Source organism: Nylanderia fulva, unplaced genomic scaffold (assembly GCF_048542155.1).
Source record: "Nylanderia fulva isolate GAGA-0341 unplaced genomic scaffold, ASM4854215v1 Scaffold142, whole genome shotgun sequence".
NCBI lineage: Eukaryota > Metazoa > Arthropoda > Insecta > Hymenoptera > Formicidae > Nylanderia > Nylanderia fulva.
The window spans coordinates 137,489-151,404 of NW_028189644.1; the positions used below are offsets into that span (position 1 = coordinate 137,489).

A 13,916-nucleotide genomic window follows, 5' to 3' on the forward strand; every position below is an offset into this window, starting at 1 on the left:
AAACACAAATTTATTATTAAACGTACTATTAAAGACATTTTAAGAAATGAAATTTATGATGCTCATAGACAGAGGCACAAAGTTAGATTAGATATTTATGAAATCGTTCGTTACATCATGATAGATCTCCCAGTGTGTTATTGCGATGGGTTTTTCGGTGAGCAAAGCAGATCATTACATTATTTTTATAATAAGGAGCGGGTTCGACTGGATGATAAATTTAGATGGCTCTTAGATAAACAAAATAAATTCAATAATAGAAATATTCGTCCTATCCAATATTATTACACATGTACGAAAGAATTTTCTTCAAGGCCATGTGAGTCAGGGCCGTCTCAGTCTCTCAGCGTTTCCTTGAACCCGACTTCCTTTGTTTCTTTAAATCCTGATGTTGCTGACAAAAGAGATAAATGGTTTTTAAATTTATCATCCGTATCGATACCGGTTGAAATTCGAGATTTGTTGCGGTTAGGAGAGAACTTCTGTCTGCCAGTATTTGACAAAGATAAAACCACCATAGAGTTGTTGAAGAATGTAGAACAAAATATTTTTAAACTCCCTGTGGAAAAACGATCTGCAGTCAGAAATAGAGCCTTTCCCATAATAAATAAATTCCATATTTCCATGTCTGAAAAAGCTCACACAAAAAATAGTTTTTGTAAGGCTTACAAATTGACGGGTAAATTCATCCAAGACAATCCCGATATTTTATTTATGAAGGCGGATAAAGGTAACATCACGGTTGCGATGAACAGAGATATGTACATGGACAAAATGTGTGATTTGCTGGCTGACCGGGATACTTATACTGTTGTTAAAAAAGATCCGACTAGGAACCTAATTAATCAATTACACGGAATTTTAATGAGATGGAAAATGAAGAATTACATTTCTTCAACAACATATAAATCCCTGAACTGCACGGACGGGGTTCTACCGAGAGCGTATGGTCTGCCGAAGGTGCATAAACCGAATTGCCCTTTACGTGTCATCGTGTCATCTAGGAATACACCTCTTTATTACTTGGCAAAATTTTTACATAAGATAATATATAAGGCAATTCCGAAACCTGATTTGGCTATTTCTGATAGTTTCCAATTAGTGAACAAATTAAATGGTTTATGTGTGGATAGTGATGTGAAGCTAGTTTCACTAGATGTTGCATCATTGTTCACCAATGTACCATTGGATATGGCTATTGATAGTTTAATTAACAGATGGGGGTATATTGAAAAAGAGTGTATTATTCCACGAGATGAATTTTTATTGGCAATTCGTTTTATTATGAATTCGACTTATTTTATGTTTAATAATGTATGTTATCAACAGACTTTTGGCACGCCTATGGGTTCCCCCCTCTCACCGATCATTGCGGATATCACGTTGCAAGATTTGGAGAGTAGAGCGATTGCTGCGATTCCAATGTCATTTCCATTTTATTTTAGATATGTTGACGATATCGCGTTGGCGGCCCCACCCTCCATGCTTAAAATTGTTTTAAACACTTTCAATTCTTTCCATCCTAGATTGCAGTTCACCATGGAGGAGGGGGTTGACAACCGATTGAATTTTTTAGACGTCACCATTATTATAAATAATGGGAGCATTGAGTTTGATTTGTTTCATAAGCCGACGTATTCAGGCAGATATTTAAATTTTGAATCGCAGCATCCTCTCTGTCATAAAAAAGGCACCATTATCAGCCTCATTGATAGAGTTTTTTGGCTATCTCATCCGAAATTCCATAAAGGTAACTTTGAGTCTATGATTGGAGTTCTTTTGTCTAATAATTATCCTCTCAATTTGATATTTCAAACATTACAAGCGCGGTTAAAAAAGTTGTTCTTCCGCTACAATAATAAGTTGCATAACAATAGAGCAAATATATGCAATGACAAGATCCTTACGCAGAAAAAAGTTTCGTACTTTAATATTCCGTATATTAATAATGTATCGAAGAGAATTGAGGACATTACACGTGATTTGGATGTCATTCCATCCTATACAGCAATTAACAGTCTCCGTAAATTCATTAAAGTACACAAGGATAAGTTACCAAGGGAACTCCATAACAATGTAGTTTATAAAATTGATTGTATGGATTGTGATGCGTCGTACGTAGGGCAGACGGGTAGATTGTTGAAAACTAGGATGAAAGAACATCGCAACAACATAAAAAGAAACGCGTCACAATTATCAGTCATATCGGAACATAGATTATTGAACCATGAATTTAATTGGGAGGATGTAAAAGTTTTAGACGAGGAGCCTTTTTTAGGTAAACGTTTGATATCCGAAATGATCCACATAAAACGGCAGAGGAATAGTTTAAATTTACATAGCGACACTGATAAATTAAACGAGAATTTTGATCTGTTAATAGAAAAATTTACCAAAATCTAGCTTTGTGATTATACATAGCCGGTTTTTTTATTAGACCTTTGACATGAGTGCCGATAAGTTTTAGTTGTTTTTATTTTTATTTTCATATTTTATTTTTATTTTTTTATATTTGTTTTTTGCGTATATATGTATCAACTGGGTCTAGGTAGAATACCGCACAGTCGTTAGAGTGATGTGTCACGTGTAGCATCGTCTTCTCTCTGTTTTTACTGTCGGGGTGAGTGTACTTCCCGGTTTTTAATTTTTAATTTTTGTGGATTTTTCTACGTTTAATCTATACTATGTTGATTAGTGTTGGTAAGGGAGTCACTGCTCTGCTTCCTTCCTGACGATGGTCACCGTTAGGGAGACGCTCCGACGGCCGGACGGTTTGAATAGGGAGGAGAATGATATTTAATTTATTTGCGGATTGTATGTATATGAGTTTTATAATTTTCTGTTTGTACCGATTATCTTTTATTTTTGTTTCTTTGTATTTTGCAGCTACTGAAGAAGACCCGAAGTGGGTCGAAACGTTTAGAATTTGATAAATGAGTTTGATTTGAGATCTCATTTTAATTTATTAATTTTGTGCATGTCGTCCGCACAGGCTCCGATTGCCGTTGAGATTTTATTTTTAAAAATTACAATTGTTTAAACCGCACAGAAATTGCCCGAGAATTAACTGATAAGAATAAACCAAAAGAAATAGCCGAGTCGGTAATTAATAACTAAATGTTCCGCAAGCAACGGTAATTAGACGTGAAAAAACGAAAAAGACAAGCGATCTTTTTCGTACAGTAGAAGCACACTCTTGACGCGACAAGCAATCGGAAAAGAGCCCCGCGATCACGAGAGAGGAGGTTTTTATAGGCCCGTGTTTCTAGAACAGTCGAGAACAATTCTCTTTATTCTATCGTTCGGCTGAGGTCGAAAGAGCGTTTAGTGTAATTATTTACTTTTAGAAAAATAGTCGTTTTGTTATTATCGGGACTAAATTGTATCTCCTCTCGCGCGACCGCGGTGTTTACCATTATCGATGATTCGACGTAAACGCTTCCTTTTCGCAGGCGCGGGGTATACGTATACCTGTGCGGCCGAGCGCTATTTGAAATAATATTAATATAAAATTAAGCATGCTGCATGTTGCATGTGAATGAAAAGATTGCATGAATTTTAACGCAATAATGTTTTAAGCCTTTTCAGCTTGCGTTAGACGTTCGATTTTCGAACATTCCGCCCGCCTTGCCGTATACCTGCAATCGACTAAGTAGTGCGAGAGAGGGGGCGCGCGCCTGTTCACGCGCTCGCGAGTTCCGGACACGTGGAGTTCACGTGCTCCAACTTAGATCGCGAAAGGAATGCTGAATCGGTCAGCTGTTTATTGCGAGCGTAACAGTATAGCCGCGTGTCGGTTCTTGTGTCGCGAAGACCGGGCATTTTAGATAAATGAGTCAATCGTGATTTATGATGAGGCGAATAGTTTGGTGATGAGAATAGTGCAGCGATGAGAGGGGTGTAGCAATGAAAGGAATGTAGTGATGATTGATGTGACAGTATGCTGGTGAAGTGAAAGTGAGCGTGCAATTGATGAGAGAAGAACGATGAAGATATGTGAAAGAAAGAAAAGAAGGATGTGAGCCACTTGACGCCTGATTATCGTGCAGTTTCGTTGTCAACCCCCAGGAAAACAAGTTTACTGACGGGGCGCGTTAAATTAGTACTCGCGGTACGGATTTCGACTACGCGCACGTGGCCGTCGGATCCGGGGTGCAATCGCGTGATGCGCGCGAGCGGCCACCGTGTTGGTAGAGTGTTCTCGCTGCGGAGTAAACACAGTCGACCGACGCGAGCTTCCTGGTTAACTCGGGACCATTTTGGACGATGGGCCAGCGTGTGTAAGTATTCGCTGGACCACCGGGACCAGAAATGGTCCCTCATCTGTTGCAGGAGCTGCCAGCGTGATAGTCGGGCCGACGGCTCTCGTTCGAGTGACGGTTCCGGTACTGTGGAGAGAGCGGAACCGATCAAGAAGTGCCCCGGTGAGAGCTGCTACGTCCTCAGGGTCGTCGGACAAGGGCTGCAGCGGTCGAGAATTGAGGCAAGCCTCTATCTGCGAAAGTAGCGTCGCCAGCTTCTCATAGGTGAGGGTCGCATCACCTATGACTCGTTGCAGATGGTGCTTCATCGATTTAACCGCGGCTTCCCACAAGCCGCCGAAGTTCGGTGCCGCCGGTGGATTGAAATGCCACTGGATCTTTTCCTGTGCGGCGAATGAGGCGATGCGGCGTCCGTCGGCACTGGCGGCGGAGAAGAGAGCGCTTAGCTGCCTATCAGCACCCACGCAGTTGGTACCGCAGTCACTGTATAAGGTGATGCAGACCCCTCGCCTTGAGATGAACCGGCGCAAGGCTGCGATGAAGGCGTCGGCGGAGTAGTCCGAGGCTACGTCGAGGTGAACGGCTCGAGAGGCTAAACACACAAAAATTACAATGAACCCTTTAGTTGCTTTGTGTCCGCGGCTCTTCGAGGTTCTCAGCCAAACCGGACCGGCGTAGTCGACGCCGGTGTGGAGAAACGGCCTGCTTGGTGTGACCCTTGGATTGGAGATCGCCCATGAGAGGCTGTGGGATGGCGGTTCGCCATCTAGTGCACCTTATACATCGGCTGATGTGTCTTTTCACCAAAGACCGACCTCGAGGGACCCAATACTCCCGGCGCAGGGAGCACACGGTCATCTGAGTACCGCCGTGTAAAGTTCGCTGGTGGTGGTCATCTACGACGAGGAGGGTGAATGTCGACTCGCTGGGCAGTATTGGCGGATGAGTGGCATTGTACTGCAGGTTAGCGTTTCTGAGGCGCCCGCCGACTCGTAGAAGTCCCTCGCTGTCCAAGAATGGAGTCAGTTTCTGCAGGAAGCTTCGCGACGGCAGAGGCGTTCCATTTTGCAGCCTTCTGATTTCTTTTGTAAATATTCTAGCCTGGATCAACCTTACCCAGGAGAGGCGGGCTTCCGTCAGTTCGTCGGAGCTGATCACGCCAGGCTGGCTTTGCGCGTGGCGGAGCTGACGGTGAATCAGCAACCAGCGACGGCACCAAGCCGTAATCCGCAGCAATCGCTTCAGCAAGGAGTAGCGCAGCAGCAATTCCGACTCGAACGTCAGCTCGGTAACGGTGGCGACGTGGGTCCGGACTCGTCTCTCTAGGAGGTCCTCCGCTGACATTTCCTTGCTGTTTGTCGTCCAAGGACCGCTCGCCTCTGTCAGCCATGCGGGACCTTGCCACCAGAGCGGGTGGTCAACCAGTTCGCTCGGATAGAGTCCCCGGGAAGCACAGTCCGCTGGGTTCTTTCGACCTGGTACGTGATGCCAGTGGGCGTCCGGGATCAGCGTCTGGATCTCGCTTACTCGGTTAGCCACGTAAGTGACCCACGACGAGGGGTGACCCCGAATCCAACCGAGAGTCACAGTGGAATCCGACCACAGGTGTAGAGGTGCCTTCTCTGCGCCAATAAGAGGGACAACGTGGGCGACCAGTCGAGCGAGAAGATTGGCGGCCGATAATTCTAAACGAGGTAAGGATACCTGCTTCAATGGAGCCACCTTGGTCTTCGCAGCCAACAGCGTCACTCTGCTACTTCCATTTGTTTTGGTTTGCAGGTAGAGGACGGCGGAGTAGGCACGTTCGGAGGCATCGGCAAACCCGTGAATTTCCTTATGGAAGTCTGCCACGCTGCCTAACCATCGAGGCACGCCCAGGTTTTCCACTGCAGCTAGCTCGTCCTGGAACCGCAGCCATTTCCTCGCTTCCTCGCTTGGTAGAGACGCGTTCCAGTCAAGGCCCAGCAGCCAGAATGTTTGAATGTTGATCTTGGCCAGCACGGTAGTTGGAGACAACCAGCCGAGTGGATCAAACAATTTCGCCGTCAAAGATAGTACCGACCTTTTGGTGAAGGTTGATAGCGTGGTCAGTTTGGTTGCGAAAGCGAAGCGATTGTCACGTGGTTGCCAGCGTAAACCGAGAGTGGAGTGACTCTCGCCGGGCAGCCACCATCTGGCCTCTCGTTGAAGACGGTCGTCGGGCTCCACTTCGTTCAGCAGTAGCGAGTGGTTTGCCGACCACTTTTTAAGTGAGAAGCCGCCCGCCTTGCAGATATCAATCAGCTGTTGCAGCATTACTTCGGCTTCCTCCATGGTCTCCGCACCGGCCAGGATGTCGTCCATGTAGACGTCGCTCAGCAGGATGAGGGCTCCTTTCGGGTAGCGATGTCCTTCGTCCTCGGCCAGTTGGCGTAAAGTGCGGATCGCCAGATAAGGAGCACAGGATAGACCGTAAGTAACGGTACCTAGCCAGTACTCCTTGATTTCGTCGTTGGCGTTCTCTCTCCACAATATCCTTTGCAGGTTTTGATCGTCGGGGTGCACCAGTATCTGCCTATACATCTTTTCGATGTCAGTCGCGAAGACGTAGCGATGACGTCGCCAGCGCAGCAGGATGTCGGCTAGCGAAGGCAGCAGATTCGGACCAGTTGCGAGATATTTATTAAGGGAGTCTCCGTTTGGCAAGGAGCTCGAACCGTTGAAGACGACCCTCAGTTTGGTTGATAAGCTGTCCGGACGCAATACCCCGTGATGGGGCAGGTAGCAAGCCCCTGGATGCGATTTAGTTGACGACGGAGCAGGCCTCATGTGTCGCAGGTTCAAATATTGTTGCATGAATTCCACGTACATGGTTTAAAATTTGCTGTCTCTCTCAAATTTTTTCTCAGTGTGTTGCAGAGCTCGGCGGGCGGCGCGGATTGTTCCTGAGAGGTCCGGCAGAGAGTCAATCGTGGGCAGGCGCACGATATACCGGCCGTCTGGAGAGCGAGTATGATGTCGGCGATAGTGCTCTTTGCACTCAAGTTCGGCCTTGGTGAGGATCGGAGATGGCCGACGAACTTCCTCCTGCTCCCAGAACCGCCGCACCAAGCAGGTGATGTCCTCGTCCTCCTCGATTTGGCAATGGTGAGTAGAAACACGCTGGCCGCGTGCATTCTCATTGATGGTGCCTGAGAGTATCCATCCTAGAGAGGTCTGCTGTGCCACCGGTTTCTGATGACCCCCCTTTTTTAGGCCCTCGCGGATGATTACTACGTAGACGTCGGCGCCCAGCAGAAGGTCTACTGGATCCGCGGAACGGAATTCTGGATCGGCGAGCTCTAGGTCCTTAAGATGGGTCCAGGATTGCAGACTTTGGCGGCATCCTCCGGCGAAGAGAGTGAGCTTCGGCAAGATCAAGGCGGCGACGGAGTTGGACTGGTCACCGTTGTGCGCTCGAAAGGTAAGCTGAACCTTGCCTTTGGCAACTCCCGTCCTTTTCTCGCCGAGTCCATAGACGCTGACGGCGGCGGGCAGGCGAGGCAGTCGCAGTCGTTGAACTAATCGCTCCGATATGATGGACGACTCTGAGCCCTGGTCGATCAGCGCTCGGGCGGAATGCCAGGATCCGTGGCAATCGAGGACGCGGACTCGAGCTGTGGCGAGCAACACCGTGACAGAGGCAGGGTGCGATCCTTGCGCTAAGTGTGATGTCGTGGCGATCTGGGCGTTGCAGAAGGCGTCGTGCAGCGAGGAGTGATGCCGACTGCCGCACGTAGTGCAAGTCTTTTTTGACGCGCATTCCGTAAGCTGGTGTCGACCCAGGCAGTTTGAACAGAGATTTTGATCGTTGACAAACTGCCTGCGGGCCATAGCCGTTTTCTCCTTGTAATTGCCACAAAACATTATAAAGTGATCGTCCTGGCAATCTGCGCACCGACTTCTGGACCTATCCTTCGGTTCAGCTTTCTTCACGTGATGGCTCCGGGTTGATTTTGCACTGCTGTGGTTGCGGCTGTCGTTCTTGACTGGAAACAGTGCCTCCAAAGTATGAAGTCGTCGCTCGATGAAGGCTTCCAGCTCGGCGTAGGTAGGCGGGTTGGTCGTGTGACTGATGACGCTCTCCCATTCTCGACGAGAACGATTGTCGAGGAGCTCAACGACCAGATGCACAAAGAGGTCCTCCGTGCGATCGATGGGCCGATCGATGCTCTTCAGCGAGCTGATTGTTGTTTTTACGCCGTGGAAGAGTCGCCCCAGTTCAACTGCGGATTCGCTTTTCATCTTAGAAAGCGCCAGGAAGTTGTTGAGGTAGTTTCGGGTTAACAACTTTGTGTTTTCGTAAAAATCGCTCAGCGTCTTCCAGGCGATTTCGTAATTTTCCTCTGTAGTGTTCAGGTTGCGTATTAGTAGCTCCGCATCACCCTTGACACAGAGTTTGAGATAGTGCAATTTCTCAACAGGTCTGGCTGCCTGGTTCCTGCCAATGATGGACTGAAAGAGGTCTCGGAAGGAAGGCCAGTCTTCGTACTTCCCGGCGAAGGTCGGCGGCTGAATTTTAGGCAATGCGGTCCGAGAAGCGGCGGCCGGTGTCGCTGCCGAAATTGATCTGGATGTATGCTCTTGTCGTTGAAGAGCGCTCTTCAGATCGAGCATGAGGCCCTTGTTCTGCAGGTAAACCTCCTCGCCCAACGAAGGGATATCTTGTTTGGCGTAAACCTCATGTCGTATTTCGTCCACACGATCGGCTAACGTATCGTTAATCGCGTCAAATTTCTCCCACAGCTTCTCGAGATTTTGAAGCCGGGCCTCCACCGCGCCGAGGGTGATATTGGCCTCGCCGAGCTTCCGAAGGTTCTCGTACGCGCGCGAGATCTTGCCGTATAGCACTGTGGCTGTGGCAATGATTGCCTTAGTGTCTGTCATCTCTAAAACTGTTTCTTTTTTCCAGAAGCACTGGTCACCGACTGATTCACTATTGCTTCCGTGGCACCGGATTCAAAGGAGGTTCCTGAGGATCCGGCTCGAAGGACCAAATAATGTGCACGACGGAAGGCAGGATAGGAAGGTCGGAAGCGAAAAGACAGCGAAGCACTGCACTCAACACACGCGTAACGTGAACAAAAATTATATTTAAACTACGAACAACAAAAATTACAATTATTTAAACCGCACAGAAATTGCCCGAGAATTAACTAATAAGAATAAACCAAAAGAAATAGCCGAGTCGGTAATTAATAACTAAATGTTCCGCAAGCAACGGTAATTAGATGTGAAAAAACGAAAAAGACAAGCGATCTTTTTCGTACAGTAGAAGCACACTCTTGACGCGACAAGCAATCGGAAAAGAGCCCCGCGATCACGAGAGAGGAGGTTTTTATAGGCCCGTGTTTCTAGAACAGTCGAGAACAATTCTCTTTATTCTATCGTTCGGCTGAGGTCGAAAGAGCGTTTAGTGTAATTATTTACTTTCAGAAAAATAGTCGTTTTGTTATTATCGGGACTAAATTGTATCTCCTCTCGCGCGACCGCGGTGTTTACCATTATCGGTGATTTGACGTAAGCGCTTCCTTTTCGCAGGCGCGGGGTATACGTATACCTGTGCGGCCGAGCGCTATTTGAAATAATATTAATATAAAATTAAGCATGCTGCATGTTGCATGTGAATGAAAAGACTGCATGAATTTTAACGCAATAATGTTTTAAGCCTTTTCAGCTTGCGTTAGACGTTCGATTTTCGAACAGCAAAACGCGGTGTAAAATAAAATATCTGGGAGAAAGAAATAGATAATATAGTAGTCATCCACAAAAAAATTTAAATATTTATTTTGGTATAAATTTCGTGAAAGTCGGATAACAAATGTGGAAGTAGTTCGCGGTATTACAAAAAAAGAATTAATTTTTTGTTAAAACGGAATTAATATAGGCTATATGAGGACCGCGCGAAGCGCGGTCCGAAAAGCTAGTATAAAATAAGCAAGTGACTGCTTTATTATTCAGAAATTGTTATTTTTCGAAATTATATATATATATATTTATTTATGTAAAAAAATTTTATAAAAATTGAACCCCATAAATGTTGAATAAGAATGAAAGGGGTATCATTAGAATATCGCAAAAAATTTATAGATGGAGAAAATCTTGAAAATTTCAAAATCATGTTTATTTTTAGAATGATCTCAAGAATACAAATCTAAGTTTCACTGTAGACATCAGTTGCAGGACACCTTTATACATACATACATATATATAATACATACATTTATATATAAATATATATTTAAAGTATAAGACAGGCGATAAGAGCCGATCGCGGAAGACAGTGCGTTATCCCAACAAAACTAAATTTTTTGTTAGAATTAAATATCTGTGCACAAGGCACCAAATTTTACTTGGTCACTGCCAAGTAAAAATTTAGTTTCGTTGGGATAACGCACTGTCTTCCGCGATCGGCTCTTATCGCCTGTCTTATACTTTAAATATATGTTTATATGACAGAGCCTTGTTAAACTCTTAACTTATACACGCTGGCTTAAAGGCGTTTGTTTATCAACATTATTATATATATCAGAGAAAAGTGTAGAATCAAAAGGATCTGAATAGCTCAGATGGAAGAGCAGTCGCCCGGCAAGCAAAAGGTCTCGGGTTCGATTCTCGATTCAGCGACTTTCGAATCTATATTTTTCTCTTGCATTTATTTATTTCCGTAGGGGGGTTAAAGGATTATTGAAATTAAATCTCAAATATGAGATTATTTCATATTTTAAAATCTTGGCAGTGACCAAGTAAAATTTGGTGCCTTGTGCACAGATATTTAATTCTAACGAAAAATTTAGTTTCGTTGGGATAACGCACTGTCTTCCGCGATCGGCTCTTATCGCCTGTCTTATACTTTAAATATATATTTATATGATAGAGTCTTGTTAAACTCTTCATTTATATATACATATATACAATATATATATATATATATATATATATATATATATATATATATTATGTATGTATGTATGTACATATATACAGGGTGTCCTGCAACTGATGTCTACAGTGAAATTTTGTATTCTTGAGATCATTCTAAAAATAAAGATAATTTTGAAATTCTCAATATTTTCTCCACCTATATATTTTTTGCGATATTCTAATATAAATATAAATATATATATATATATATATATATATACAGGGTGCCCCAAAAAGATCGGAATACTGAACAATCTCGAAAAGTATATGTTTTACAGAAAAAAGTTTCAGACAAAAATTGTAGGGAAAAAAATCTATTTACTAATCTTATCAATTTGACCTTGGACGGCGTTAGCAAGGTCAGAATAAGGTCACCTCAAATTTCTTAGATGAAATCTTATATTTTTTATTACATATTCTTGTAGCTTATCTCGAGAGCTTTTCAAAACACTATAATAAAATTATTTTTCATTAAGTGCTCTTTGAATTATAAAGGTTAGAAGCTAACAATTTTTTGACATAAAATGTTAAATATCTTTGTAAAATATTCCATTTTCGGTAATCATACCTGTTAGATATATTCATAAGTTTTCAAAAGGACGCGCCGTCTTGTACTACTTGCGCGTCTAGCATTGGCGCAGTCGACCGTTCTGCGCCGAATCGGGCCAGGTTCAGGCCCCCGAACTGCGCGCGTCTGGCCGACTTGACTTGGCCATTTGCGTTTAGCCTTGCGATGGAACCGCAAGTATATTTGAGTCACAAATATATATATCGTTATTAGTGAATTTACGGCACGGGTGTAATTCTCTATTTCCTACCTTCCACACTGTTCCGAATACATAACAATTTTGGCGACGAGGATGGGATTGAGTGTGCGAAGCCAGTGAAGACTGAATAAATCTCGGACGCAAACCGATCACGTGCCACGTACGTACATCTCTTTTTTTTTTGCGGCGGAAGAGCGTGGAACAGTACCAAGTTCTGAACGTTAAGTACGATGACGCACCCGCCGACGGCAATACAGCCGATGGTACAGGCAAATTTCACCATCGAGTCTTTTGATCCGAAACAAGGCGCGTGGCGTCGATGGCTACAACGATTGGAAGAGGCGTTCACGCTTTTCCGGATTCCGGAAGCATCTCGAGTGCCGTACCTCTTACATTACATTGGTCCGACGGCGTTTGACATAGTGAGCAATAAAGTAGAGCCAGGCGATCCATACACAAAAACGTACAACGAATTGAAGCGATTATTGGCGGACGTGTACACGCCGGTTCCTCTCGAGATTACAGAAAACTTCCGTTTCCACCAACAAAAGCAGGCGGACGAGGAGACGATACAACAGTACGTCGCCGCACTGCATAAGCTCAGCATCAACTGCAATTTCGGGGACTACTTGCAAACTGCGTTGCGGAATCAATTTGTGTTCGGTTTATTAAGTAAACGAATACAATCTCGGCTTTTGGAGACGAAGGACCTCACCTTCGATAAGGCAGTGTTCGTTGCCACCGGCATGGAATTATCGGAACGAGACACCGACCAACTACATTCCAGGACCGAGGTCGCGGTGAACTACGTCAACAACAAAGCATCAAAACAAAGAGGACCTTGGGCGAGATCGCAGAAGCCGGCAACGAAGGACACAAATACAAGGAAAAACTTCAATAAACCTAAGGCACCAAATGTACGCGCTAACTCAAATACAAATGTAAATTGTTACAGGTGTGGAAAAGGACGTCTGGCCACCAAATGCACGCTCAGCCGGGATATTGAGTGCAAGGGTTGCGGAATAAAGGGACATTTATAGGCCGTCTGTTTCTGTAACCGTGAGGCAAATCAGTTAAATGAGATCCTGTCTTTGGAACACACCGAGAACCGTAAAAAATTTTACACGACAGTAAAGGTAAACGGCATCCGGGTTACGTTCGAGGTAGACTCGGGGGCAGCCGTAACGATCATGAATTACGAACAAGCGATACGCCTTTTTACTAAAGTTGCCGTGCATAAAACAGACATTCAATTGAGTACGTACTCTAAACAGAAGGTAAAAATAGAAGGTTATATTACGGTTTCAGTACACTATCGAGGTGTTTGTTACGCGTTAAATATTTACTTAACAAAATTAACCAAAGAACCGTTGTTAGGGCGAGAATGGTTACGTAAATTTTTGGGTAAACGTCCATTGAGTACATTCCTTTGAGAGGCGAATACAAATACGGTACATTCCCTAGCAACAGTGCGTCAAAATAAATTACAGGAAATTTTGAGCAAATACCAGAATACGCTTACCCCGGGACTTTCGAGGATTACGGGATTACAGGCCCGCCTGTCTTTCAAGCCAGATACAAAACCGATTTTTTTAAAGTCGCAAAGCGTTCCCTTTAAACTTCTACCGCTAATAGAGCGAGAATTAAACGAGTTAGTCGAAAACGGAGTTTTCGAAAAAGTAAATTCATCGGAATGGGCAACACCGATTGTTCCGGTACTCAAAAAGAATAATTGAGTCCGCATTTGCGGCGATTACAGCGTTACAGTAAATCCGCAACTAGTAGTGGATGAGCACCCCTTACCAACCGTCGATGAGTTGTTCTCAACCTTGGCGGGGAGGGGGGGGAGGGTTACCTTTTCAAAGATTGATTTGCAACAAGCTTATTTACAATTAGAAGTAAATCTGGAAGATAGACCAGCGTTGACTTTAAACACTCCGAAAGG

General features: G+C 44.5%; 4 protein-coding genes across 4 annotated transcripts; 2 read left to right on the top strand and 2 right to left on the bottom strand.

Moving 5' to 3' along the window:
* The first annotated feature begins 261 nt into the window (after positions 1-261).
* Positions 262-2,450, top strand: LOC146724225 (uncharacterized). Its single transcript, XM_085480326.1, has 2 exons — positions 262-960; positions 1,330-2,450. Exons 1-2 carry the CDS (start codon positions 625-627, stop codon positions 2,401-2,403), a joined length of 1,410 nt encoding a protein of 469 aa, XP_085336452.1. The 5' UTR covers positions 262-624; the 3' UTR covers positions 2,404-2,450.
* A 1,793-nt stretch (positions 2,451-4,243) lies between these two features.
* Positions 4,244-7,112, bottom strand: LOC114928270 (uncharacterized). The gene is made up of 2 exons (XM_029299351.2): positions 5,078-7,112; positions 4,244-5,028 (listed from the first exon to the last, which is right to left on the bottom strand). The coding sequence occupies exons 1-2, from the start codon at positions 7,110-7,112 to the stop codon at positions 4,244-4,246; spliced, it is 2,820 nt and encodes a 939-aa protein (XP_029155184.2).
* A 3-nt stretch (positions 7,113-7,115) lies between these two features.
* LOC146724226 (uncharacterized) lies at positions 7,116-8,525 on the bottom strand. The gene has a single exon (XM_085480313.1). It carries the CDS (start codon positions 8,523-8,525, stop codon positions 7,116-7,118), a length of 1,410 nt encoding a protein of 469 aa, XP_085336439.1.
* A 3,676-nt stretch (positions 8,526-12,201) lies between these two features.
* Positions 12,202-13,011, top strand: LOC146724227 (uncharacterized). The gene has a single exon (XM_085480315.1). The coding sequence runs from the start codon at positions 12,202-12,204 to the stop codon at positions 13,009-13,011; it is 810 nt and encodes a 269-aa protein (XP_085336441.1).
* The last annotated feature ends 905 nt before the right edge of the window (positions 13,012-13,916 follow it).